Genomic DNA, 26023 nt, shown 5'->3' on the forward strand with positions numbered 1-26023 from the left:
TGCAGAATAACAAACCTCTCCAACATACGTTGTTGTAAAACAATAACTCATTATTATGTCTCCCAGGTTTGCAGGTGTCCTGCACTCATGTGGGTAGTATAGTTTGTGGCATTAATCAGATTGTAGTGGGAAGTTGAGTTTTCTGATGGGTGCTTTCCCCATGTCTCACACTTCACTTGAGTTGGATGAAAGAGCAGGGGGCTGGCTGGTTGTTTCTCTTCAGACAACCTTCATAGCTGTCTTAGACCTCATCAGCTCACTTAGGTTTCATGGCTGCCATAGTGATTCCTTGAAAAGGCCCAAGCAGAGGTGCAAGGTATGATAGGACCTAACTCTAGAAGCCATGCATTGCCACTCCCTTCACATCCTAGTGTTCAAAGGTGAGACAGAAAGACAGAGAGACAGCCATAATAATGTGGAGGAGACTATACTAGAGCATGGGTATGTTGACTTGTGGTTCATAGAAATCATCCTAAGAGAATAGCTACTGCTCCACCATCAGGTCCCAGAGACAGTTACACTTCACACATACCCAAAACACTGACCACTTTCTAAGGAATTTCCAGATGTAAGGCAATTACAGGAACAAGCCTGGGACAGAAGTCCAGCATCTCGCCGAGACCGCTTTGGCTCAATGGATAGAGCGTCGGCTTGGGGACTGAAGGGACCCGGGTTCGATTCCGGTCAAGGGCATGTACCTTGGTTGCGGGCATATCCCCAGTAAGGGGTGTGCAAGAGGCAGCTGATTGATGACTCTCTCTCATCAATGTTTCTAGCTTTCTATCTCTCTCCCTTCCTTTCTGTATAAAATCAATAAAATATATTTAAAAAAAAGAAGTCCAGCATCTCACCATCAAAACCAGGGCCTGGTGCTCATGAAGTGAACTGAGTATAAACTCCTCTTAATATGTACACTAAAGAGACAAAATACTGCCTCATACATGGCAGACATAGATGCTGAAACAGATATAAAGATGCAATCCACAATTCTATTTTAACAGGTAGCCATAGGAGATGTATAGCAGCCACTGCTTCATTTCATATCTGAAAACCAGCCAGGTTCATATCTACCGTTTTCTTTAGAATTGTTACTCTGCATCAATAGCATTCACCCTCCTTTCTCAGCTTCTTTGAGTTCCTGCCTAGATGTCAGAATGACTATTTTAAAGGGCTCTGATAACCAAGCTCTTAGCAAATCTAGAGAATAATTTAAGAGACATACTTAGGAGAGATTATTCATAAAAATAGACCACGGCAGATTTAAGAAAGTCTTCTGGAAATATCCTCTTTCTCCACAAGGACTACCTTGGGCATCAATCACATGATCTCTCACCATGTCCATTGCCACAGCTTCTTCTTCAACTCCGACCTTGTTAACTGAAATGCTTCTTTCTTTAGTCTTCCTCCAACCTAACATCCAGAAGCCTTGAAGTGGCAACACATTGCTAACGGCACTGTTCAGCCTTTCTTCTGGGTTTCATTTCACTCTGGAATAAAATCCTCCCCCCCCAACACTACTTATAAACTCTTGAGTTTTGATGAGGCACAATCTTTTCCTTTCATTTTTTCTGTCTTCATTTTGGTCCCTTCTGCATTTTGTTTATGGATCCTAGGACCTCATCATATTTTAGGGAATTAGGTAATTCTTGCACTAAGTGTATGAAAACTATCCTGGGGCCCTTGGCTTGGTCAGCAGAACATGAGTTATTAATAGATTTCATATATACTTTCCCTTTGCCTGGTGGTCATCTGATTGGAATAACCCAGCCAACTCTACCTGGTGGCCCTGCTAAACAAACTCAAAATAATTGCCCTGTCTTTAATGATATTTGTCAACTCAGTCCACTTCCCATGGAGTATTCCATTCAACTTTATCTTTTGTGCTCGTGGTGCCAGTAGTGATGTCTCAGATACTAAGATATGACATATTGTAGTGGGAAGTAGAATTTTCTGATGGGTGCTTTCCTCCACCCATCAGTCAGCAGTCAGTGTTCCACAAGAAATCTTTGAAGTGCTCCTGGGAACTTCTCTGATCCCATTTTTCTCAATCCTCCTCAATCAAAATCTCCCAGCAGATAAGAAATATCTCAAAAATAGGAAGACATTCCTAGAACTTAAAGCCATCGCTTCCCATCTCTCCTCACTTCCCTTCCCCTCCCCTCCCCTCCCTCCCCTCCCCTTCCTTCCCTTCCTCTCTCCTCCCTTTCCCTCCCCTCCCCTCCCCTCCCTTCCCCTCTTCCCTCCCCTCCCCTTTCCCCTCCTCTCCTCCCCTCTCCTCTCCTCCCCTCTCCTCTCCTCCTCTGTCCTCTCTTTTCCTCTCTTCTCTCTCTCTCTCTTTTCTGTTCTCTACTATTCACATCTCGGTCTTTGTTCATCCATGACTGATCTGACACCTTCAAAGCAGTCAGTTCCGTTCTAATACTGTCCTTGACAACCAAGTCTGCAAAAGCTTTCCCTTTCTGTGGTGCTGTCCGTGGTGCTGACGAATGGGATGAGAGGAGGTTAGCTCTTTCTTTCCAAGTGAAGGGCTGGACAGGCAGAATAAGAAGGCTTTTATTTTATTTATTTTATTTTATTTTATTTTATTTTATTTTATTTTATTTTATTCTTTAAATACATAACTTATCACTCAATATCTCTTTGATGGATGAAGCATAAATTTACTTTAGATTTTTCTTACCAAAAAAAAAAAATTCTGAATTATTTCAGGGTTTTCTAACAGGAATTCATGCAACAGAGTGTGAGCCTAGAGAAATACTCAATGTTCATCAGTATTTCATTTACAGATCATGAAATAATTATTAAAATAGTTTACCAGTGTTTTTCCAAAGGAACCAAGATGCTGTAAATGTTCAAAAACTAAAAAAAAAAAAATTATTTTAAATATATTTATTTGTTTTTGAAAGTAGTAAGGAATTTTATTGTCAAAACAAGTAAGAGATATGAGCTTAACAGAAGACACAATAAATTAATTGTTATCATCCTTTGAGACTCCAGAGCCTCTCAGTGGAAGGCTCAGCACGGCTCCCTCTGTAGACATGACCCCTCCAAAGCAAGGACTGCAGAGATCTGAGACAGTGTTCAGGACAAGGGCCGAACATGTCCATGGTGAGTTCTGTGCTTATGCAGGTCTGAGGCATGTTTGGGGGGCAATGGTTGCATATAGAACAGTTTTTCATCTTTCCACGTGACTCTTGGAAAAAATTTCAGGTTTAGGTGACACTTGTTTCACATGAACACTGGAATATAGTTACCACCTGTATGTATTTATTTTATTTTATTTCCTATATTTATTTTTAAAAACAGCATCCATCAATCTATACCAAAGTAGTAGGCTTAATTTTCTCCCTTAGAAACTTTCCTACAGAATTAGGATTTAACTTACTCTTACTTTGAAGTGCAGCAGAGGATATGTAAAATTTGTGTTTGTTGACATGTGAAAGAGAAGCACTGCCCAGCAGAACTGCCCTGGAGGCATCACAGTAAGAACAGGCTCTGCCTGAAAGCCATAGTGAAGGCTCCGGTCTCCACTCAGGAGAAGAGTCCCTGCCAACTCTGGCTTTTCTTCGTGTCCAGATCTCAAACTGATCATAGGTCCCTGCACCCACAAGGATGGAGCACACAGCACCAGCCCTAAGAGGGCCAGAGACCAGTCAGTGAGCACCTCTACTTCCTGACTTGCCTGGGCCCTTGCTGACCCTAGTCTTTAAAGGGATCAAGAAACCTTGGCTTGGGAACAACCCCAGTATTATTTACTCTGTAAGCAACAATCAAGTTCTTGTCTAGGCGAAAGAATGCAAAAATAGGTGATGAGGCCCCCATACATCACTGCTGAGATGATTTAGTCTAACTTTATTTTTTCTTTTCTTTTTTTTGTTTAATGTGCCTATGATATATAGTAGTACATATATCTCCCCGCCATTGACCTTCTCCCATCCTCCCCTACCCCCTGTCGCATGTCCTCATCCCATCCACCCCCAGTGTCTTGTGTCCATTGGTTGTGCTTATATGCATGCATACAAATCCTTTGGTTGACCTCTCCCTCCTCCTCCCCAACACTTTGTAGCCTTCCTGCTGTAATTTGACAGTCTGTTCAGTGCTTTACTGCTTCTGTATCTACCTTTTTGTTCATCAGGTTATAATGTTCTTTATTTTTCCATAAATGAGTGAGATCATGTGGTATTTTTCTTTCATTGCCTGGCTTATTTCACTTAACATAATGCTCTCCAGATCCATCCATACAGCTGCAAATTGTAAGAATTCTTTCTTTTTTATTCCATTGTGCAGATGTACCATAGTTTTCTAATCCACTCATCTGCTGGTGGGCATTTAGGCTGTTTCCAAATCTTAGCTATGATAAATCTTGCTGCTATGAACATAGTGGTCCATATATCCTTTCTGATTGGTGTTCATAGTTTCTTGAAATATAGTCCTAGAAGTGGGATTACTGGGTCAAATGGGAGTTCCATTTTTTAGTTTTTTGAGGAAACTTCATACTCTTCTCCACAGTGGCTGCATCAGTCTGCATTCCCACAGAAGTGCATGAGGGTTCCTTTAAAAAAAATAAATAAATCTATTGTTCAGATTATTACATATATTCCTCCCCCCCCCCATAGGTCCCCTCCACCAGATTCCCCACTTTACCCCATACCCCTACCCCCGCCACTGTCTTCATTCATTGGTGTAAGATTTTTGTCCAATTTCTTCCGGAACCCCTCACACACTCTTTCCCCTGAGACTTGTCTGTCCACTCCCCCTCTATGCTCCTGATTCCATCATATTCACCAGTTTATTCTGTTCATCTGATCTTCTATTCACTTGATTTTTAGATTCATTTGTTGATAGACATGTTTTTGATGTTTATAATTTTTATCTTTACCTTTTTCTTCTTTCTCCTCTTCTTAAAGAATACTTTTCAGCATTTCATAAAATACTGATTTGGTGTTGATGAACTCCTTTAATTTTTTCTTATCTGTGAAGCTCTTTATGTGACCTCAATTCTAAATGATAGCTTTGCTGGGTAATCTGGGCTGTAGGTTCTTGCTGTTCATTACTTCAAATATTTCTTGCAACTACCTTCTGGCCTGCATAGTTTGTTGAGAAATTAGCTGACAGTCATATGGGTGCTCCCTTGTAGGTAATTGACTGTTTTCCTCCTGCTGCTTTTAATATTCTCTCTTTGTCTTTTGCCCTTGGCATTTTTATTATGATGTGTCTTTGTGTGGTCCTCTTTGGATTCTTTTTGTTTGGGGTTCTGTATGCTTCCTGAACTTGTAAGTCTATTCTTTCACCAGGTAGGGAAAATTTTCTGTCATTATTTCTTCTAATAGGTTTTCAATATTTTGCTCTCTCTCTTCTTCTGGTACCCCAACAATTCAGATGTTGGTACGCTTGAAGTTGTCCCATAGGCTTCTTACACTATCTTCATATTTTGGATTCCCTTTGCCTTTTGTTTTTTTGGATGGGTGTCTTTTGCTTCCTCATGTTTCAAATTTTTTATTTGATTCTTGGGGTCCTCTGATCTAATGTTGAATTTCTGTATATTCTTTATTTCAGACAGTGTATGCTTAATTTCTGACTGGTCCCTGTCCATTTTTTTGGCATTCTCACTAAGATCTTTAAAGGTCTCACTAAGTTCCTCAGAGGTTTTTAGCAGATTCTTAAGTAACCTTATAAATGTGGTTTTGAACTCTTATGTCCAGTCTTTGCTTTCCTACATTTCTTTCATTTGTGATCTGCCTCTTTGTTTCCGCATTTTAGCTGCTTTCCCTGAGTTGATGGAGTGGCTTTGTGTGCGAGGTTTCCTTTGGGCCCAGTGGCTCTGCCTCCCCAGTTACCTGAGGTGGACACTCTTGGCGCCCGCTTTATGGGCTGCACAGACTTGTTGTAGTTAAACCTTGATTGTTGTTGTTATCACTGGGTGGAGTTGACCTCCAGGCCAATTGGCTGTGAGGATCAGCTGTGTCTACACTGGGAGAGCTTCTGAGCTCAGCTTGGATGGGGCGGGGTTTCAGGGCAGAGAAGGCAACCTTGGTTTCCCAGTTTGGGTCTCAGTGACCCCCGGCAATGGCTGCACGCACCTCTGAGAGAAAACTGCTCTTGTGTTTTGTCTGCTGCCAAACAGTCCAGTTTCTCCCCAAATGACTGTGAGTACCCAAAGTTTCACCTGGAGCGAGTATGTGTAGTTGGGAGGCTTTGTTTCCCTCTGGAATTAGAAAGGCAGCCACATGTTCAACTGCCCAAGCCCTCTGTGTGCTCGCACTTCCTCACCTGTTTTTCCGCTGTTCCTCTAGGTCTCCGTGCCCCACGGCAAGGGCTACAAGCACCTCTGAACTGGAGTACAATGCAGTCGGGAAGCCTCATTTCCTTCCAGAACTATGAAAGCAGCCACATATCCAGCTGCCCAGCCTTTCCTCTTGCGTACATCTATGTGCGTCTTCCGCGGTTCCCCCGAGTCTCAGTGCCCTGCAGCTACGGCTGCATGCACCTCTGAGAGAAAGCTGCTCTTGAGCACTGCCCACTGCCAGACAGTCCAGTTTCCCTGTGTGTGTTTGGGTTTCCTGAATATCTCCCAGATCTGGATTTCAGCGCTATGGAGAGCCTTTGTTCTGCTCCTGTTTCGAGGGTTCCTTTTGTGAGTGTGTGTGTGTGGTCAGTGGTTGAGTGTTTTTTTGTTATTGTTTAATTTAATAAATCTTTATTGTTCAGATTTTTACAATTGTTTCTCCTTCCTCCCTCCCCCCATATCTCTCCTCCACCCTATAATCTTACCTCCCCACCACTGTCCTCATCCATAGGTGTACGATTTTTGTCCAGTCTCTCAGTACACCCCACATCCCTTACTCTGAGAATCATCAATCCACACCCATTATATGCCCCTGATTCTATTATATTCACCTGTTTATTCTGTTCCTGATTCTTTTTTTTTTTTAAATATATTTTATTGATTTTGTACAGAGAGGAAGGGAGAGAGATAGAGAGCTAGAAACATCGATGAGAGAGTCAACGATCAGCTGCCTCTTGCACATCCCCCACTGGGGATATGCCCGCAACCAAGGTACATGCCCTTGACCGGAATCGAATCCGGGTCCCTTCAGTCCCCAAGCCGACGCTCTATCCATTGAGCCAAACAGGTCTTGGCCTCAGATTCTTTATTCACTTGATTTTTAGGTTCACTTGTTGATAGATAAGTATTTGTTGTTCATAATTTTTATCTTTAGTTTTTTCTTCTTCTTCTTCCTCTTCTTAAAGAATATCTGTAAGCATTCCATATAATACTGATTTAGTGTTGATGAACTCCTTTAATTTTTTTCTTATCTGTGAAGCTCTTTAGCTGACCTTCAATTCTGAATGATAACTTTGCTGGGTAATCTTGGTTATAGGTTCTTGCTATTCATCACTTTGAATATTTTTTGCCACTCCCATCTGGCCTGCATAGTTTCTGTTGATAAATCAGGTGACAGTCGTATGGGTGCTCCCTTATAAATAACTGACTGTTTTTCTCTTGCTGCTTGCTGAGATTCTCTCTATATCTTTTGTTCTTGGCATTTTAATTATGATGTGTCTTGGTGTGGACCTCTTTGGATTCCTTTTGTTTGGGGTTCTGTGCACTTCCTGGACTTGTAAGTCTATTTCTTTCACCAGGTGGGGGAAGTGTTGGTCATTATTTCTTCAAATAGGTTTTCAGTGTCTTGCTCTCTTCTTCTGGCACCCCCATAATTCTGATGTTGGTACACTTGAAGTTGTCCCAGAGGCTTCTTACACTATCTTCAACTTTCTGAATTCTCTTCTCTTCTTGCTTCTCCAGAAGAGTGTCCTTTTCCTCTTTGTATTCCAAATCTTTGACTTGATTCTTGCGTTCTTCTAGTCTGCTATTGGGTCTCTGTATGATATTTTTTAATTTCAGTCGGTGTATGTTTAATTTCTAGTTGGTTTAATTTCTTTTTCATATTCTCGAGTATCTTGTTAAATTTACCGACCTTTTCTAGAAAATTCTTGAAAAACCTTATAACCTTGGTTTTGAACGCTATATCCAGTCTTTTGTTCTCCTCCATTTCTTTCTTTCTTTTAAAAAAAATATTTTATTGATTTTTATACAGAGAGGAAGGGAGAGAGATAGAGAGTTAGAAACATCAATGAGAGAGAGTCATCAATCAGCTGCCTCTTGCACACCCCCTACTGGGGAAATGCCCGCAACCAAGGTACATGCCCTTGACTGGAATCGAACCCGGGGCCCTTCAGTCCCCAAGCCGACGCTCTATCCATTGAGCCAAACCGGTCCCGGCCATTTCTTGTGTTTGAGATCTCCTTCCTTTTCTCGGCATTTTCGCTGCTTATGCAAAAGCAGGTTTGTAGAATGCATGGAACTGGCTTCAGGGCAGGGCGGGGCCTCAGAGTGGGGCGGGGTCTCAGGATGACACTAGGCTGAAGCGTGGCAAACAGCGATGACTGCTGTCAGCTGTCTCTGCCTTTCAGCGTTTCCAAGTCCCCATGTCCCCGTACTCCAGCACAGTAAACAATGATTGCTGCATGCACCTCTGCAAAAAAAAATCACCCTCACTTTCGGACCCAATGGCCCACAGACCAGTTTCTCCCCATAGGCTTCTGGGTTCCCTGCGTGACCCCAGACACTAGATTTCAAAGGGATTGGGAGCTTGTTTCCCTTCTGGTTGAAAAAAAGCTGCACACCGAGTCGCTCGCCACCAGCCTGATTCGCGTGCCTGCATACCTAGGTTTTTCAGCTTTTCGGCACTTGTGCTCCTTTCTCTTTCAGCCAGCTTTCCCATGGTTTTGGGTGATAGATGTTTTGTCTTTTAGTTATAGTTTTGAAATTGTTGCACGAGGTGACAGATTAATTGCTCAACTACGTTGCCATATTGGTGTGTTGTTTTTTTTCTCTCTCTGCTTCTTTGTATTTTAAATTTTTGACTCCTTATGTTCCTGTTATTGGATCTCTGTATAATATTTTTTATTTCAGTCAGTATATACTTAATTTCTAGTTGGTCCTTTTTCATATCCTTGAGGGTCTCACTAAATGTATGGGCTTTTCTAGGAAATTCTTGAAAAACCTTATAGCCATGGTTTTAAACTCTATACCATTAATTTCTTTTCCTCCATTTATTTTGTTTGTGATTTGTTTCTTTGTCTCCGCATTTTCACTGCTTCCCTGAATTGGTAGGGTAGCTTTGTGTGCTAGGTGTCCTATAGGTCCCAGTAGGTCGGCCTCCCCAGTTACCGGAGATGAATACTCTTGCTGCACCCCGTTGTGGACTGTGTGTACAGCTTGTTGTAGTTAAGTCTTGATTGTTGTTGGTATCACTGGGAGGTATTGACCTCCAGGCCAAATGGTTGTGAGGATCAGCTCTGTCTACGCTGGGAGACCTTCTGTGCTAAAGACAGCCTTATGGGACAGACTTGCAAAATTGCAAAAGCCTCTGTGCTCAGCTTGGATGAGGCAGAGTCTCAGGGCTGAGCAGATAGTCTTTGCTTCCTGTCAGCCCTTCCCTATGAAGCCCCTGGGTCTCAGTGTCCCTTGGTAATTGCTGCAAGCACTTCTGAGAAAAAGCTGCCCTCGAGTTTTGCCCACTGCTAGGTAGTCCAGTTTCTCCCCCAATGAATCTGGATTCCCAGATTCTTGCCAAGAACTGGAGTTCAGAGCAGTTGGGAGCTTCTGGTTCCCTCCAGCCAGCAGTGCAGTCATCAGTCAGTCCTCTCTTTGCACACTTGCGTGCACACCTCCAGACCTCTGCCTTCTGCGGCTCCTGAGTCTCCACCTGACAGTCCAGCTTCCCCCAGGCTGGCTGGGAACTGGGGTTTAGTGCAGTCAGGAGCTTCCTATTCCCTTCCGCTAGGGAAAGCCAGCAGCAACCTCAGCAGTCAGTTTTCTCTGTGCGCATTCATGCATGCTCACTTCCAGACCTTTGCCCGCTGCAGCTCCCCCGAGTCTCCATGTGACTTTCTCTCTACCTGACAGTTCAGACTCCCCCCAAATGAACCTGGGTCCATGGGGTTTCAACCAGAACTGGGGTTCAGTACAGTCAGTACTGGTGTTCAGTGCAGTCGGGAGCTACCTTCCCCTTCCTGCCAGAGAAAGCCAGCCAGGAACTCACTGCCCTTCTTCTCTGAGCACATGTCTTCATACCTCAGCCCTTTGCAGCTCCTCTGATTCTTTGTGAGCTTTTCTCTTTCCTTCTAGTTGTAGAATTTCCACTCAGCCAGCTTTCCTGTGGTTCTGGATGGTTTCCATTCTGTCTTTTAGTTGTAGTTTTGAAGTTGTTGTGCAAGGCAGCAATTTAGGTGCTTACCTATGCTGCCACCTTGGTTTCTCAACTTTTTTTTTTTTTAAATAAATGAGTCATAGATCAAAATTCATCCAATGAATGAAGCATAAATTTACTTTAGATTTTCACACCAAAAGTTCTGAGTTATTTCAGATTTTTCTAATAGAAATTCATATACAAGAGTGTAAGCCTAGAAAAGTACTCAATTTTCATCAGTATTTTATATACAGACCATGAATTAGTTTACCAGTGTTTTCCCAAAGAAACAAAGATGCTGAAAATGTTGCTCAGAAACTTAAATATATTATTATTTTTAAAATAAATCTTTATTGTTCATATTATTACAAATGTTCCTCATTTTTCCCCCCTCCATTGCTTCCCTCCACCAGGTTCCCACCCCACCCTCTGCCCTTTCCCCACCCCCCATTGTCATCATCCATAGGTGCAATCAGTGGCACAGTCAACTGCCAATTCTTTGCATGCAATGTGCTCACCTCCGGGACTTCCTTTCGCCGCTCCCCTGAATTTCTGCCTTATAGCCCAGGCTCCCTCTGTATGAGCCTGGGTCCCCGGGGTCTGGCCTTGAACTGGGGTTCAGTGCAGTCGGAACAGGGGCTCAGCACAGTCCAGAGCTTTTGTCTCCTTCCCACTAGGGCAATCTAGCAGCAGAGTCAACAGTCTGTCCTCTGTGTGTAATGTGCGCACCTCCGGGGGCTCTGCCTTTCACCGCTCCCCTGAGATTCCGCCTAACAGCCCAGGCTCCCTCTGAATGAGTTCTAAAGGTCTGGCTGTTGGAGCTGGGGTTCAGCACAGTCCAGAGGTTTTATCTCCTTCCCGCTAGGGAACGCCAACCAGGCACTCAGCCTCCCCCTCCTCTCCGGCTCCATCCTCTCCCCACGCGCAACTTGTCTCCATACCTTAGGCTTTTACAGCTCCTCTGATTTTCCTTCTGGTTTTCTCTTTCCTTCTCGTTGTAGAATTTCCAGTCAGTCAACTTTCCTGTAGTTCTGGGTAATGTCCATTTTGTATTTTAGTTGCATTTTATTGAAATTGTTGTGTGAGGTTGCAGTTAGGTGTCACCTATGCCGCCATCTTGGATTCTCTGCTCTAAACATTATTTTCATATTTATTAATCTGCGAATGTAAAACAGACCTACACTACTTTCAATAGTCTTATGAACTATATATTAAAATTGATGGGAATTTCCTTACTCTTCTTTCACAAAGTAGACATGACATTTAGGGATAATAAAGCAAGATCTATCCATTATTCTTAATCTTAAAACATTAATATTTTAATCAATAATGGGTTGAAGTAAAATTTAAGCAGCATATGCAGCATATTAAAGCAAACTGATGATATATCCACAGCATGTTTATGGTACTACACCAACATTTTATATGTAGGGTCCAAAAGATGAGTTAAGTGAGTATCTGGAAAATATTAAGGAAACGTGATCCTTATCAAAGAGGCTGAACACCCAAATAAAGCTTGTGCTTTAAGGACTGTTGTGAGCCTGGGGCATTTGTAAAGCAGAAAAACAATAAGGTCATTTTCTGGCACTATTTAATGAAAAGCAATTGTCTATCACACCTGAAATTGTCCCATTCCCAGGGTCCCTACTGTGATAGCTGTCACATGGAGAGAAAGCCTGGTTTAGGAATCATGGGTGTTAATTTTGCAGGGCCTTGCACAGAGAGCTTACTTAAAATAGACGTGAAGAGGGAGTGCAGGAGTAAATGAGTGACTGAGTGTGGCTCAGTTCTAGGCTGAATATCTAACCAGGGACATTGTTTAATGTTCATTGCAATATCGTTCATAATACCTCCAAACTAGAAATAATCCAAGTATCAATAATAGGTGCCCCCCCCCCATTATCTCTCACATCATCACCTTCCCAAGCAAACCACATTCTGAATTTTTAAAAATCATTATTTTTATTTATGGCTTTATAATCAACTAGAGGCCCGATGCATGAAAATCTGTGCAAGAGTAGGCCTTCATTCCCCCAGCTGCTGGCACTGGCTTTCCTCCAGCACCCGGGACCTGAGCTTCCCTCCTCCAGCTGCCCGCAGGCACGCAGGACCCTGGCCAGCTTCCCTCGGGCCGCCCGCAGGTACCTGGAACCCCGGTTGGCTTTCCTCTAACCCGGCTTGTCAGTAAGGAGGTCTGGAATGACATCTGAAATAAGTTTGGTCTAATTAGCATATTACCCTTTTATTATTATAGATGTCTGCAAAACAATTACCAAGAAAACTATAAAACACATATAATTTCATAGAAGACCTGACCTTGTGGACACACACACTTTATCAATGGAGAATCATTTAAAAAAAAACTTTATTGTTGAAAGTATTAAATATGTCCCTTTTTTCTCCCATTGACCTCTCCCACCCTGCCCCCACCCCCAAATTCAGGCCTTCACAAACCTATTGTCTGTGTCCATGGATTATGCAATACACGTATGAGCTCATTGGTTGATCCCTTCTCCCTCTTCCCCTACCTCTGAGGTTTGACAGTCTGTTCCATGCTGCTATGTCTCTGGGTCTATTTTTGTTCCTCAGTTTATGCTGTTCATTGAATTCCACATAGGAGTGAGATCATGTGATACTTATCTTTTTCTGACTGGCTTATTTTGCTTAACATAATTGGAGAATCATTTTTAAAAGATTCAAGTTCTCACCCTAGCTGGTTTGGCTCAGTGGATAGAGCATCAGCCTGCAGACCAAAGGGTCCCTGCTTCGATTCCAATCAAGGGCAAGTACCTTGGTTGCAGGCTCCTCCTAGCCGGGCCCTGGTTGGATCTCGTGCAGGAGGCAACCAATCAATGTGTTTTTTTCACATTGATATTTCTCTGTCTTTCCCTCTCTCTTCGTCTCTCTAAAAAAACAATGCAAAAATATCCTCAGGTGAGGATTTTAAAAAAAGTGTAGAGGTATTTCTTATTATAGAAAAAGATAAGTAACTGGTCTGTTTAGACTGGAGTTGACCCATTAAAATATTTGGAAATGTTTCTCGGTTTGACAAGATTTGAATCACAAACCTTTTTCAAGAGCTGTGGATGTATTTTGAACCACACTGAAGATCAATCCCAGCCATATTCCCTCAATTAGGGCACCTGGGGAAGAGGTACTCATCTAGACTGCTGGGGTGATCCTCTCCAGGTAAGGAATATAGTCGTATAAATTGACCTATGTCAGAGGGATTGGAGGCCCAAGAAGAATCAGAGACACCCAGACATATCTGTTGGAGGTCATGAGGCTGAGAATCCCATGATGCATTCTGCACCAGTCCCTCCAGATTTCTCGATATTAGAAGTCTTAGGGAGTTCATGGTCATAAGCATTCACAATGCTGGGACTTGGGGGATGAATGTTTGTAGAGGGTACAGATAAAGGAGTCACCTCCTTCTTCACTGAAATGGTTTGGTTTGGTGCTTCTAGTGCCACACTAGGCTGACTTTGTAGCAGCTGTTTCCTCCATTTGACATGCTGGTTCTTGATCCAAGTCTGGAGAAAGCAGGTTATCAGGTTAATAAAGGAGGATGGGTTCAAAGGGGAATCCTACATGCTCCTCAGGAGTTAAGTTGCTTTGGTGTGCAAAAGCTAGCTTCACATCTCTTCACAGTTATCTGAACAGGGGATGTCCTCTATCTCCTAGTGCCTTAGGGTTCAGAGAGCAAAGGGAATGTGGGATTGTGCTAAACATACATAGAATAGGACACTGCACTCAAGATCAGGAGGTATTAAGAAAAGGGGCTCTGTTTTGCTGGATGCTCTTTTTTTCTGGATGCTCTATCTTCTTTTCTGGAAGAATATTATTAACTGTGAGAATATGGAATGGGAATCTAGCTTGGGGTACTTTCGGGGTCATCCAGGGATTTTTACACCCTAAATCTTCTGTGGCAAGGCATTGTGGGAACCACACCAGGTTCCCGGATAATCAAGGTCAATGAGCACTCAGAGGCCTTGTTGTCAATATACCAGAATGGCTAAGGCTGCTCTAAGCATGAGGCTAATCAGGGTGCCCAAGGCCAAGATACCAAGGTCACAGGGTTCTCACAGTACACTATGCCCTTCTGTAACCCAAATGATTGATGTCAACTGTTGGCAGCTAACCTTCTTTGTCTCTAGAATATTATACAGCTTACTGACCAGAGAGAGGACAGAAAGCTCAGAGAAGCAGAGGTGGTAGGCACAGAGAATGTAACTCCTATGTGTGCAGGAGAAAGGAGAGCTCAGATGGAGCTGAGAGCTGATACTGCTATGATGTAAGGTAAGAGCTCATAGAGAGCTAAGATATAGCTACCATGTTAACTAGCCAGTGTGCTGGGAGAGAAGCTCGGAGGTAGTTAATATGTGAGGCTACGGAGACCAGCCAGTGTGCTGGGCAGGGGAGACAAGAGAAGCTGCTGAGACAGAGAGCTTAGGTACCACTATGATGTGAGGCAGTGAGTTTAGGAGGCAGCATGGGGCTGCTCAGATAATAGCTATGGGTACAGAGACTAATGCTGCTTTGTGGGAAAGATGTACGGTACAGGTTAACCAGCCAGTGTCTGGCTGGTTGCCTGTATGGACTTTGCTGTAAAGAACTGTTTTGTCTGACGGCTATGTGGCCACTGGCTTCTACAATAAGGACTCATTCTTAAACACCTACAGGTTTCTCTGTCAAAGACCTGGTATAATAGGAGGTCCAGTCTCTAGGCAGGGGGGCTCAGGCCTGACACTTCTAACTAGTGACACAGGAGGAACTCGGACTATATTGCCAACAGTACTACAGTGGGCAGGGTTTGAGGAAGAGTCAGCCCTGATGTAGTTGGAAAAAATTTTAGAAAAATATATGGACTCAACAACTCAAAGCAGCAGTGCTGAGCAGTGCTCTTACTGTCTCTGCGAGGCATATATACACTGAGTGGCCAGATTATTATGATCTCTGAATGCATAATAATCTGGCCACTCAGTGTATATCCTATATAATAAAAGGCTAATATGCAAATTGTCTCCTCAACCAGGAGTTTGACCAGCAGGCAAGCCGCCAAACCACCCATATCCTCTCCCCCTGGTCAGGCTGGCCGAACCCCAACCATGCATGAATTCATGCACTGGGCCTCATATATGTGTGTATATATATATATATATATATATATATATACACACACACACACACACACACACACACACACACACACTAATAAAAGAGAAACATGGAAATTGACCATACCTCCACTACGCACACAAGCCACACCCAGAAGCCAATCAGGAGTGACTACAAATTAACCCAACCAAGATGGCTCCAGCAATAGGGCCTGCAAAGTCTTGGGTTTCCCTGGCGATGGAGGAAGCCAAGCTTTCTGGCTGGCCCTGGTCTCTACTCAAGACTACAAAGTTTTAATTATAGAAGATAAATAAATCCCAGAGACCAGAGCCTCTGCTTGGGTCACCGGGGTGTGTGGCTGGCCTGCAAACCACCACAGGCTCCTCGCCCAGGCTGCCCCACACCCAAAGGGAAACCCCACCCTGATCCGGATCACCTGTCAGGGCAAATCGCCAGTCCCCACCTATGCACCAGTCTCTATCCTATCTAATAAAAGAGTAATATGCAAATTGACCATCACTCCAACACACAAAGATGCTGCCCCCATATGGTTAAAGATGGCTGCACCCATGTGGACACAAGATGGCCACCACAAGATGGTCAGCAGGGAAGGGCAGTTGGGAGGGGCCAGGCCTGCAAGGGAGGGCAGTTGGAGGTGATCAAGCCTGCAGGGGAAGGCAGTTAGGGGTTACCAGGCCAGCAGAGGAGGGAAGTTGGGGAGGATCAGGTCTGCAGGGGAAGGCAGCTAGAGGTGACCATGCCTGCAGAGGAGGGCAGATAGGGGCAATCAGGCCAGCAGAGGAACAGTTAGGCATCAATCAGGCTGGCAGGAGAGTGGTTAGGGGGTGATCAGACTGGCAGAAGTGATACCCTGAGGCCCTTCCCTGCCCTGAGGCCCCACCCCACACATTCTACAAACCCACCCAGGCTCCACACAGTGACTTTTGCATAAAAATGGCCTGCACTGTGGCAGCTTAATGAAATAAACTGCAGCCCCAGTCAGACTGCTCCAAAACCGCCAAGTCCCCCCAAAAGAAGAGAAAACTGTAGTTCTTACAGTAGCTCCTGCCAGGTGGCCTCAGACAGTAGTTGACCTGCACCCCATTGAGATCCAGAAACTAGTGTATCTAGTGGTCAGTGTGGGATGACACCAGATTTCAACTACTCTCATAAAGGACACATTCAAGAGGCAGACTCAGTGAGTACCAAAGCCCTACTGGAAGAAGTCCTGCCCCATAAACATGTCTCCAGCACAGCAGTTCTTCCATTATAGACACAGTGGGTCCCCACAGCCAAATGGCCTGGAGGTCAATTCTTCCCAGTGACACCAATAACAATCAAGACTTAACTACAAGGCTGTACACACAGTCCACAAAGGGGTGCACCAAGAGTGTCCACATCAGGTAACTGGGAGGCTGACCCATTGAACCATATAGGACACCCAGCATACAAAGTTACCCTACCAACTCAGGGAAGCAGCGAAAATGAGGAGACAAGGAAACAGATCACAAATGAAAGAAATGGAGGAGAACAAACTACTGGACACAGAGTTCAAAACCATGGTTATAAGGTTATTCAAGAATTTCTTAGAGTAGAAACCAAGATGGCAGCATAGGGTAGACACCTAAATGCAGCCTACCACAACAAATTTGAATTTAGAACTGGAAAACAGGGGAAACATCGCCCTGATTCTCTGGACGGCTGGCTGAGAGGAGGCTCAACCATCTGGGAAGGAGAGAGAAGGCACGCTGAACCTCAGGAACTGTGAAGGTGCGGAGAACTGAGCTTACAAAAAGGCAGCTGCCAGACTTTGCTGCTGGCTTACTTGCAGAGTGCGGAGAGAGTGGGCCGAGTTCGCTACTGGCTTACTCCAGGCGCGCTGAGAGGGCGGACAGCTAAAGCGAGGCTAGCTTTCTTGTTTGGGAAGAAAATAGAAGCACCCTATTGCTCTGATAGATGGCCCCAGATAGGAAGAGGCCAGACTGTCAGGCAGTGGGCAGAGATCTCTTGGAGGTGTGTGAAACCAGCGGCCATTACTGTGGGACTCAGAAACCAGACCCACATAGGGAGGGGCTGACCAATGCTTGTCTGCACAATCCCGAGACTCTGCCCCATCCAAGCAGAGCACAGAAGCCCTCCCACTGGCTAGCTTTCTCATTTGCCGCGAATAGTACTCTCCTAGGGAGGGACAGACAGGAATCCAAAGCTTGTCTGCGCCTATACCAAAGAGGTGCGTATGCCTGCAACCAATCTTGTGGGATTCACTAAAGCTTGGCTGTGCCACCCTGAGACTCCGCACCATCTAAGTGGAATACAGAAACCCTCCTAGCTGAGACACTTCTGATCCTCATAGCCAATTGGCTTGGAGATCAACGCTTCCCAGTGATACCAACAACAAGCAAGGCTTAACAACAAGACTGCACACACAGCCCAGAAAGGGATACACCAAGACTGTCCACCTCAGGTAACTGGGAGGCTGACTCACTGAACCATATAGGACACCTTAGCACACAAAGCCACTGTACCAACTCAGGGAAACTGTGAAAATGCCGAGACAAGGAAACAGATCACAAACTAAAGAAATGGAGGACAAAAAGCGACTGAATATAGAGTTCAAAATCACGCTTATAAGGTTTTTCCAGAATATCCTAGAAAAGGCCGATAAAATAAACGAGACCTATGAGGATATGAAAAGGGATCAACTAGAAATAAAGAATACATAGTCTGAAATAAATATTATACAGAGTCCTAAAAACAGAATGGAAGATCGTAAGAATCAAGTCAAAGATTTGGAACATAAATAGCCAGTGGACACTCCTCCACAGAGGCAAGAAGATAAGAGAATCCAGAAAGTTGAAGATAGTGTAAGAAACCTCTGGGACAATTTCAAACGAACCAACATCAGAATTATAGGGGTCCCAGAAGATGACAGAGAACAATTACTGAAAGAATACTGGAAGAAATAGTGACAGAAAACTTCCCCCACCTGTTGAAAGAAATAGACCTACAAGTCCAGGAAGCACACAGAACCCCAAACAAAACTGATGATTCTCAGGGAAAAGGGAAGTGGCAGGTGCGGGAAGAGCCTGAACAAAAACTGTGCACCTATGGAGGAGGACAATGGGAGGTGGGGAAAGGGCATAGGGTGGGTTGGGAACCTGGTGGAGGGGAGCAATGGAAGGGAAAAAATGAGGAAAATTTGTAATAATATGAACAATAAAGATTTATTTTAAAAAAAGAATTTCTTAGAAAAGGCTGATAAATTTAGCGAGACCTTCGAGGATATGAAAGAGACCCTCGAGGATATGGAAAAGGACCAACTAGAAATTAAACATACACTGAGTGAAATAAAAAGTATTATACAGAGATCCAACAACAGACAAGAATGCAAGAATGAAGTCAAAGATTTGGAATACAAAGAGGCAAAGGACACCCCTCCGGAGAAGCAAGAAGAGAAGAGGATCCAGAAAGTTGAAGATAGTATAAGAAGCCTCTGGGAAAACTTCAAGCATACCAACATCAGAATTGTGGGGGTGCCAGAAGAAGAGAGAGAGCAAGACACTGAAAACCTATTTTAAGAAATAATGATCAAAAACTCCCTCACCTGGTGAAAGAAATAGACTTACAAGTCCAGGAAGTGCATAGGACCCCAAACAAAAGGAATCCAAAGAGGACCACACCAAGACACATCATAATTAAAATGCCAAGAGCAAAAGACAAAGAGAGAATATTAAAAGCAGCAAGAGAAAAACAGTCAAGTACCTACAAGGGAGCACCCATACGATTGTCAGCTGATTTCTCAACAGAAACTATGCAGGCCAGACAGGAGTGGCAAGAAATATTCAAAGTAATGAACAGCAAGAACCTACAGCTAAGATTATTCTACCAGGGAAGGTTATCATTCAGAATTGAAGGTCAGCTAAAGAGCTTTACAGATACGAAAACGTTAAAGGAGTTCATCAACACCAAATCAGTATTATATGAAATGCTTAAAGGTATTCTTTAAGAAGAGGATGAAGAAAAAGGTAAGGATAAAAATTATGACAACAAATACATATCTATCAACAAGTGAATCTAAAATCAAGTGAATTAAAAATCTGAGGAACAGAATAAACTAGTGAATATAATAGAATCGAGGCATAGAAAGGGAGTGGACTGATAATTCTCAGGCAGAAAGGGGTGTGGTGGGTGCGGGAAGAGACTGGATAAAAATCGTACACCTATGGATGAGGACAGTGGTGGGGAGGTAAAGGTAGAGGGTGGGGTGGGAACCAGGTGGAGGGGAGTTATGGGGGGGGAAAGAAGAAACAATTGTAATAATCTGAACAATAAAGATTAAATTTTTTAAAAATCTCACCTGATTGTCCTCCAAGTATGAAGTTTTTTCCCCAACAACCAATTTTAGCTTTGTGGCTTGGGACAGATTACTAATATCTTGGTTTAGTTGTCTGAAATTGGGGGAAGATTTTGCTTCAGAGTGTCTGAGATGTCATAAGTACTACATTGTCAAGGATATTATCTACAACAAGGATATTGTCACCAAGAAAACTTACCGACTTTCTAATTCTCCCTATAGACACACCATCCACCCAGAAACTCTCCATAACACTTCAAAAGCTAATAGATGTGCTTCGCTTTATAACCTATATTTTGCGACTATTTCAGACAGTTGTTCACTCTATTTTCTATGATTCTCTTATTCCTCCACTGAAGAGCTACCACTTTCTGTTGCATTGTCTATGTTGGCCAAGCCTTCCCTCTAGTTTAGAAGATTCTCATGGCCAGAGTGTCTGAATCCTGAGTGTCTGTATCCTTTCTTTCCTTTTTTTAAAATCCTCACATGAGGATAATTTTCCATTTCTTTTTAGACAGAATGGAAGTGGAGAGGGAGAGAAACATTGATTCGAGGGAGATATATCAGGGCCAGAGATCATACTTGCATCCTAGGTATGTGCCCTAGACTGGAACTAAACCCAGGACCCTGTAGTCTGAGGGTTGACACTCTATCCACTGAGCCAAAACGGCTAGGGCTTGAGTGTTCTTTAAAGAGGTAGAATTGTACACATGATTTTAAATGAGGATAATTTAAATCAGCTTATAAGTATATGAAAAGATACCTGACTTCAATCATAATAAGATGTTAATTTTTTGCTTCTCCATTTAGAAAGATCAGAATTTTTAAATATACACTTTATTATCATGGCTATAGAAAAAAAAGTCAACTTTTTAAGATCTTAGTTTTTCAAATTTAAATTACACACACTTTTTCGACCAGCTATTCCATATTTCTGAATTTGTTCTTTCATATAAGCACTGGGAGGTTGATAATGAGAAAAATGTTCTATAGAATGCAGCTTCATTCATGAGAGAAAAATATGGAAACCACCTAAATGTGCATAATTAAGGGTCAAGTTAAATAGTTCTAAGAATGCTTCTATTAAAATATTAGGTGAACATTAAATAATGTGAGGACATCACAGTCAGAATGATTTCTTTAATTTTTTTAAAAAAATATATTTTATTGATTTTTTACAGAGAGGAAGGGAGAGAGATAGAGTTAGAAACATTGATGAGAGAGAGTCATCGATCAGCTGCCTCTTGCACACCCCCTACTGGGGATGTGCCCGCAACCACGGTACATGCCCTTGACCGGAATTGAACCTGGGACCCTTCAGTCCCCAAGCCAACGCTCTATCCATTGAGCCAAACCGGTTTCGGCTGATTTTTCTAATTTTTATTATCATTTTTTAAAAATCCTCACATGAGGATATTTTTCAATTGACTTTTAAAGAAAGTGGAAGAGAGAGGGAAATACAGAGAGAAATATCTATGTGAGAGAAACCCTATCAATTGGTTGCCTCCTCCACACGCTCTGACCAGATATGTGCCCTAGGACCTGAATAGAACCCAGGACCCTTTGGTTTGCAGGCCAATGCTCTATCTATTGTGTCAAACCAGCTAGAGCATGTAACATACATTTTATTTTTTTACAACAAATAAACTCCAGTCTTCAATGTGTGATTTCTAGAAATACTTATAACATCATTTATTTAAAATGAAATAAAAACAGCCAAAACCGGTTTGGCTTAGTGGATAGAGCGTCAGCCTGCGGACTGAGGGGTCCCAGGTTCGATTCCGGTTGGGGGCAAGTACCTTGGTTGCAGGCACATCCCCAATGGGGGGTGTGCACAAGGCAGCTGATCAATGTTTTTCTCTCATTGATGTTTCTAAATCTCTATTCCATTCCCTTGCTCTCTGTAAAAAATCAATAAAATATATATTTTTAAAAAATAAAAAATAAAATGAAATAAAAACAGATAAAGATACATGATGACAGATAGATATATAGATAGATAGATTGATAGATAGATGATAGACTTGTACAAACATATAATATCGCTGGAAGAAGCTTAAAGGGACTAGTAACTGTTGCTCTGGAGGGAGGAACTGGGTTTGAGAATGTAGAAAAAACACTCAATTGTAAACTAATTATAATTATTTATATGCATATTTTAACAATCTCCTACATGAAAACTGAAAGAATGATAGCACAGGTAGAAAACAAGGCTGCAAGTGAAAATGGAGGAAATTTTCCACGATGAAGAATAAGGCATGTGTGCTGATCTTGACCTGAGCATGGCATACAAGCAGAGGGTGCTCTGTGATGAGAGGGGCAGGAGATAAACCACAAGTGACTCTGAGGGCCAGGCCAGGGAGAGCTGTGTGCTCCTCTGACAGCCCTTACAGCCCATGTAGTGGATGCTCCTGGGTACACTCACCTGGTACTCATTTTGAAGCACCAAGATGCACAGCCATCCACAAAAGGCATACCCTCGTATTTCTCCTCTGATTTCCAGTCCCCAAATTGATGGCTGTTCATCACCACACAGTTGCCAAAGTACACTCGGAAATAGAAGGCAATGTCTGAGTCCTCTTGAGTTCCAGTGTGGAAATCCACCTGCAGTTCTGGGCTCATGCTAAAGGCAAAGCATGAAGCATGTGGAGCAGGACCCTTCCTCATGGTGGCCCACATTTGACACACACACACAAACACACCCTTCCCAACTCCTGCTGGGGGAAGGAAGGCCTTCCTGGGTGACACTGCAGTATGTGTCCCTGTGGGGTGCTTCAGCTTGTCCTGCCCAGGCTGGAGAGATGCCTCATCTCTTATCCCAGGTGTCACACTGAGCACAGTCAGTGGCCTGAGGCTACTTTTCATGCTCTGGAAATACTGCTGGGTCCCTTGATGACAAACCTCAGTTCCAATGCTTGAGTGACTCCAGATCCCAGACTTCAACACTTACCCACAGACATGCACTTGTAGGTTTAATCCTGGCACCAGATGGGTCTTCAGGAACTGCAACTGCATTGTGCTACCATTATGCTAATTACACATTTCAGTATCACTCATGCATTAATTGACCTCCAAAGCTTCAATAACCTCTTTTAATTTTTTTCTTCAATTGCAGTTCAGTTTTGGTGTGTTTTGCTTCCTTGTCTTCTAATTTGCTAATTCAGTCCTCCGTTTCTCCTAGTCTACTGTTGAAACTTTCCAAAGTGTTTTTTATTGCAACTATGTAACTTTTTTTTTCTTCTTGATTCTTATATAAATTAATTGATTTTTTTATCCATCTGGTATATAAACTGTATGACCCTTAGTTTGAATTATTTTTCTGATGTATTGCATGCCTCCATTTCACTTAGCTGCTTTTCTGGCAATTCTTCCTTTTCAGGTTTCTTTGTCTACCCATTTTTGCTCTCCTGAAAGATCTAGGTGTTGAGTACTGCAGGGGCTGCACCTTGGGTGTCAGTGGCTCCTTGGGCAGTGGCTGCTCCTTAGTTAGCGGTGTCTCCTCTGGTGGGCGCTGTTCGCAGCAGTGGTGGTTCCTTTGGCTGGCAGGAGCAGGCTGCTTGGGCAGCTGCTGCTCCTCGGATGGGGGCGGGCTGCTCACCAGGCTGCTGCTTCTCAGACAGGGGCAGGCTGCTTGTGAGTTGCTGCTCCTCGGACAGGGGCGGGTGCTCATGTGGTTGCTGCTCACAAACCAAAAATAATAATAAAATAAATAAATAAGATCCTAGGAATAAACTTAACTAAGGAGGTAAAAGACCTATACTCAAAAAACTACAGGATAGTGAGAAAAGAGACAGAGGAAGAAATAAACAGATGGAAGAACATACCCAGCTCATGGATTGGTAGAATCAATATCATTAAAATATCCATACTACCCAAAGCAATCTATAGATTCAATGCACTCCCCCTTAAAATACCAATGGCATACTTCACAGACCTAGAACAAACTCTCCAAAAATTCATCTGGAATAAAAAAAAAAAGACTCTGAATAGCTGCAGCAATCCTGAGAAAGAAGAACAAAGTAGGTGGGATCTCAATACAAAGCCACTGCTTTCAAAACAGCCTGGTACTAGTACAAGAAGAGACATGTAGATCAATGGAATAGAACAGAGAACCAGAAATCAACCCAAACCACTGTGCTCAATCAATATTTGACAAAGGAGGCATGGACATACAATGGAGTCAAGACAGTCTCTTCAATAAATGGTGTTGGGCCGAAACTGGTTTGGCTCAGTGGATAGAGCGTCGGCCTGCGGACTGAAGGGTCCCTGGTTCGATTCCGGTCAAGGGCATGTAACTTGGCTACGGGCACATCCCCAGTAGGGGGTGTGCAGGAGGCGGCTGATCAGTGTTTCTCTCTCATTGATGTTTCTAACTCTCTATCTCTCTTCCTCTCTATCAAAAATCAATAAAATATATATTTAAAAAAAATAAATGGTGTTGGGAAAATTGGACAGATACATGCAAAAAAAAAAAAAAAAAAAAAAAAAAAAAAAAGAAACTAGACCACCAACACCAACTTATACCATACACAAAAATAAACTCAAAATAAACAAAAGACTTAATCATAAGTCAGGAAACCATAAAAATCTTAAAAGGAATCCACAGGCAGCAAAATCTCAGACATATGCTGGAGCAATTTCTTCACTGATACAGCTCCTAGGGCAATGGAAACTAAAGAGAAAAATAAACAAATGGGACTACATCAAAATAAAAAGCTTTTGTATAGCAAAAGAAACCATCAGCAAAACAATGAAAAAGCCCACTGCATGGGAGAACATACTTGCCAATGTTTAATCTCCAACATTTAAAGGGAACTCATACAGCATTTACAGGGAAGATAAACAATCCAATTAAAAAATGGGCAACGGACCTAAATAGATACTTTCTGAATGAAGATATAAGGAATGCCAAGAGACATATGAAAACATGCTCAAAGTCACTAATCATCCAAGAGATGCAAATCAAAATGACAATGACGTACCATCTCACACCTGCCAGAATGGCTATCATCAACTAATCAACAAACGACAAGTGCTGGAGAGGATGTGGAGAAAAAGGAACCCTCGTGCACTGCTGGTGGGAATGCAGACTGATGCAGCCACTGTGGAGAACAGAATGGTATTTTTTCAAAAAACTAAAAATGGAACTCCCATTTGACCCAGTCATCCTATATCCCAAGAAACTAGAAATACCAACCAGAAAAGATATGTGCACCCCTATGTTCATAGCAGCAAATTTACCATAGCTAAGTTTGGAAACAGCCTTAGTGCCCATTAGCAGATGAGTGGATTAAAAAACTGTGGTACAGCCAAAACCAGTTTGGCTCAGTGGATAGAGCGTCGGGCTGCTGACTGAGAGGTCCTGGATTCGATTCCAGTCAGGGGCATGTACATTGGTTTCAGGCGCATCCCTGGTGGGGGGTGTGCAGGGGGCAGCTGATTGATGTTTCTCTCTCATCGATGTTTCTAGCTCTCCTCTCCCTTCCTCTCTGTAAAAAATCAATAAAATATATTAAAAAAATAAATAAATAAAAATAAAAAACTGTGGTACATCTACACATTGGAATATTACCCTGTGGTAAAAAAAAAAAGGGGGGGGGAAGATTCTTACCATTTGCAACGGCATGGATGGAACTGGAGAACATTATGCTAAGGAAAATAAGCCAGTCAGAGAAAGATAAATATCACACGATCTCACTTATTTATGGAATATAATGAACAGCATAAAGTGATGAACACAAAGAGTTCCAGAGATAGAGAAACATCGATCAGACTGTCAAACCTCAGAGGGAAGGTAGAAGAGGGTTGTGGTAAGGGGGAGAGGTCAATCAAAGGATTTGTGTGCAAATATATAAGCCTAACCAATGAATACAGACACCAGGGCGGGTGAGGGCATGAGTGGGGGATTTGGGCGGGGCATTGGGAAGATAAGGACACATATGTAATACCTTAATCAATAAAGAAAAAATATAAAACAAAAAATCAATAACTTAGTTTCTTTATTTTCCCACCATAGGCCACAGAGTACTCACATGAAAGACACGGCAGGTGTCCCTGTGATTGTCACTGAAGAATGTTCAAGGATGTAAGTTTTGTGTATGGGACCTGCCATGGGAGAAGAGAGTGGATGAGAGGGACAAAGCCAGGTGTGGTCTCCCCTCCTACAACACCCAGGGGCAAAGCAGGATAAACATCAAAGGACAAACTCTTGAGGGCCCCCTTGTCCCCGCCTCATCACAGTCAGAACCCTGTGTCAGTGAAGAAATGAGAGAATTGTCATTGAAAGCAAGCTTTC

The 26023-nt window shown here is 42.9% G+C and overlaps 1 protein-coding gene across 2 annotated transcripts; it reads right to left on the reverse strand.

Moving 5' to 3' along the window:
- Window positions 1-12470: 12470 nt before the first annotated feature.
- On the reverse strand, window positions 12471-25194 carry LOC311610093 (galactoside-binding soluble lectin 13-like). 2 transcript variants are annotated; one of them, XR_014792899.1, is made up of 4 exons: window positions 23553-23934; window positions 22154-23405; window positions 21528-21629; window positions 12471-13789 (listed from the first exon to the last, which is right to left on the reverse strand). XR_014792899.1 is itself a non-coding variant. In XM_084860992.1 (4 exons), the coding sequence occupies exons 2-4, from the start codon at window positions 22741-22743 to the stop codon at window positions 13720-13722; spliced, it is 333 nt and encodes a 110-aa protein (XP_084717118.1). In that variant the 5' UTR covers window positions 22744-23405; window positions 24711-25194; the 3' UTR covers window positions 12609-13719. The 2 variants fall into 2 exon arrangements, 1 of the variants encoding a protein (XP_084717118.1); XM_084860992.1 differs by lacking the exons at window positions 21528-21629; window positions 23553-23934 and adding an exon at window positions 24711-25194 and having other exon boundaries at window positions 12609-13789; window positions 22154-22351; window positions 22679-23405.
- Window positions 25195-26023: the final 829 nt, after the last annotated feature.

Source organism: Pipistrellus hanaki (assembly GCF_964339955.1).
Source record: "Pipistrellus hanaki genome assembly, chromosome: 15".
Taxonomy (NCBI): Eukaryota; Metazoa; Chordata; class Mammalia; order Chiroptera; family Vespertilionidae; genus Pipistrellus; species Pipistrellus hanaki.

What these genes read in the sequence shown, in the direction of transcription:
- LOC311610093 (XM_084860992.1), bottom strand. Translation starts at nt 22,743, where the DNA reads ATGCAGTTGCAGTTCCTGAAGACCCATCTGGTGCCAGGATTAAACCTA. An exon ending in CTACAAGTGCATGTCTGTGG is followed by an intron (nt 22,352 to 22,678) that starts GTAAGTGTTGAA and finishes CTTTGCCTTTAG; the next exon opens with CATGAGCCCAGAACTGCAGG. An exon ending in TGCTTCAAAATGAGTACCAG is followed by an intron (nt 13,790 to 22,153) that starts GTGAGTGTACCC and finishes TGCTTTCTCCAG; the next exon opens with ACTTGGATCAAGAACCAGCA.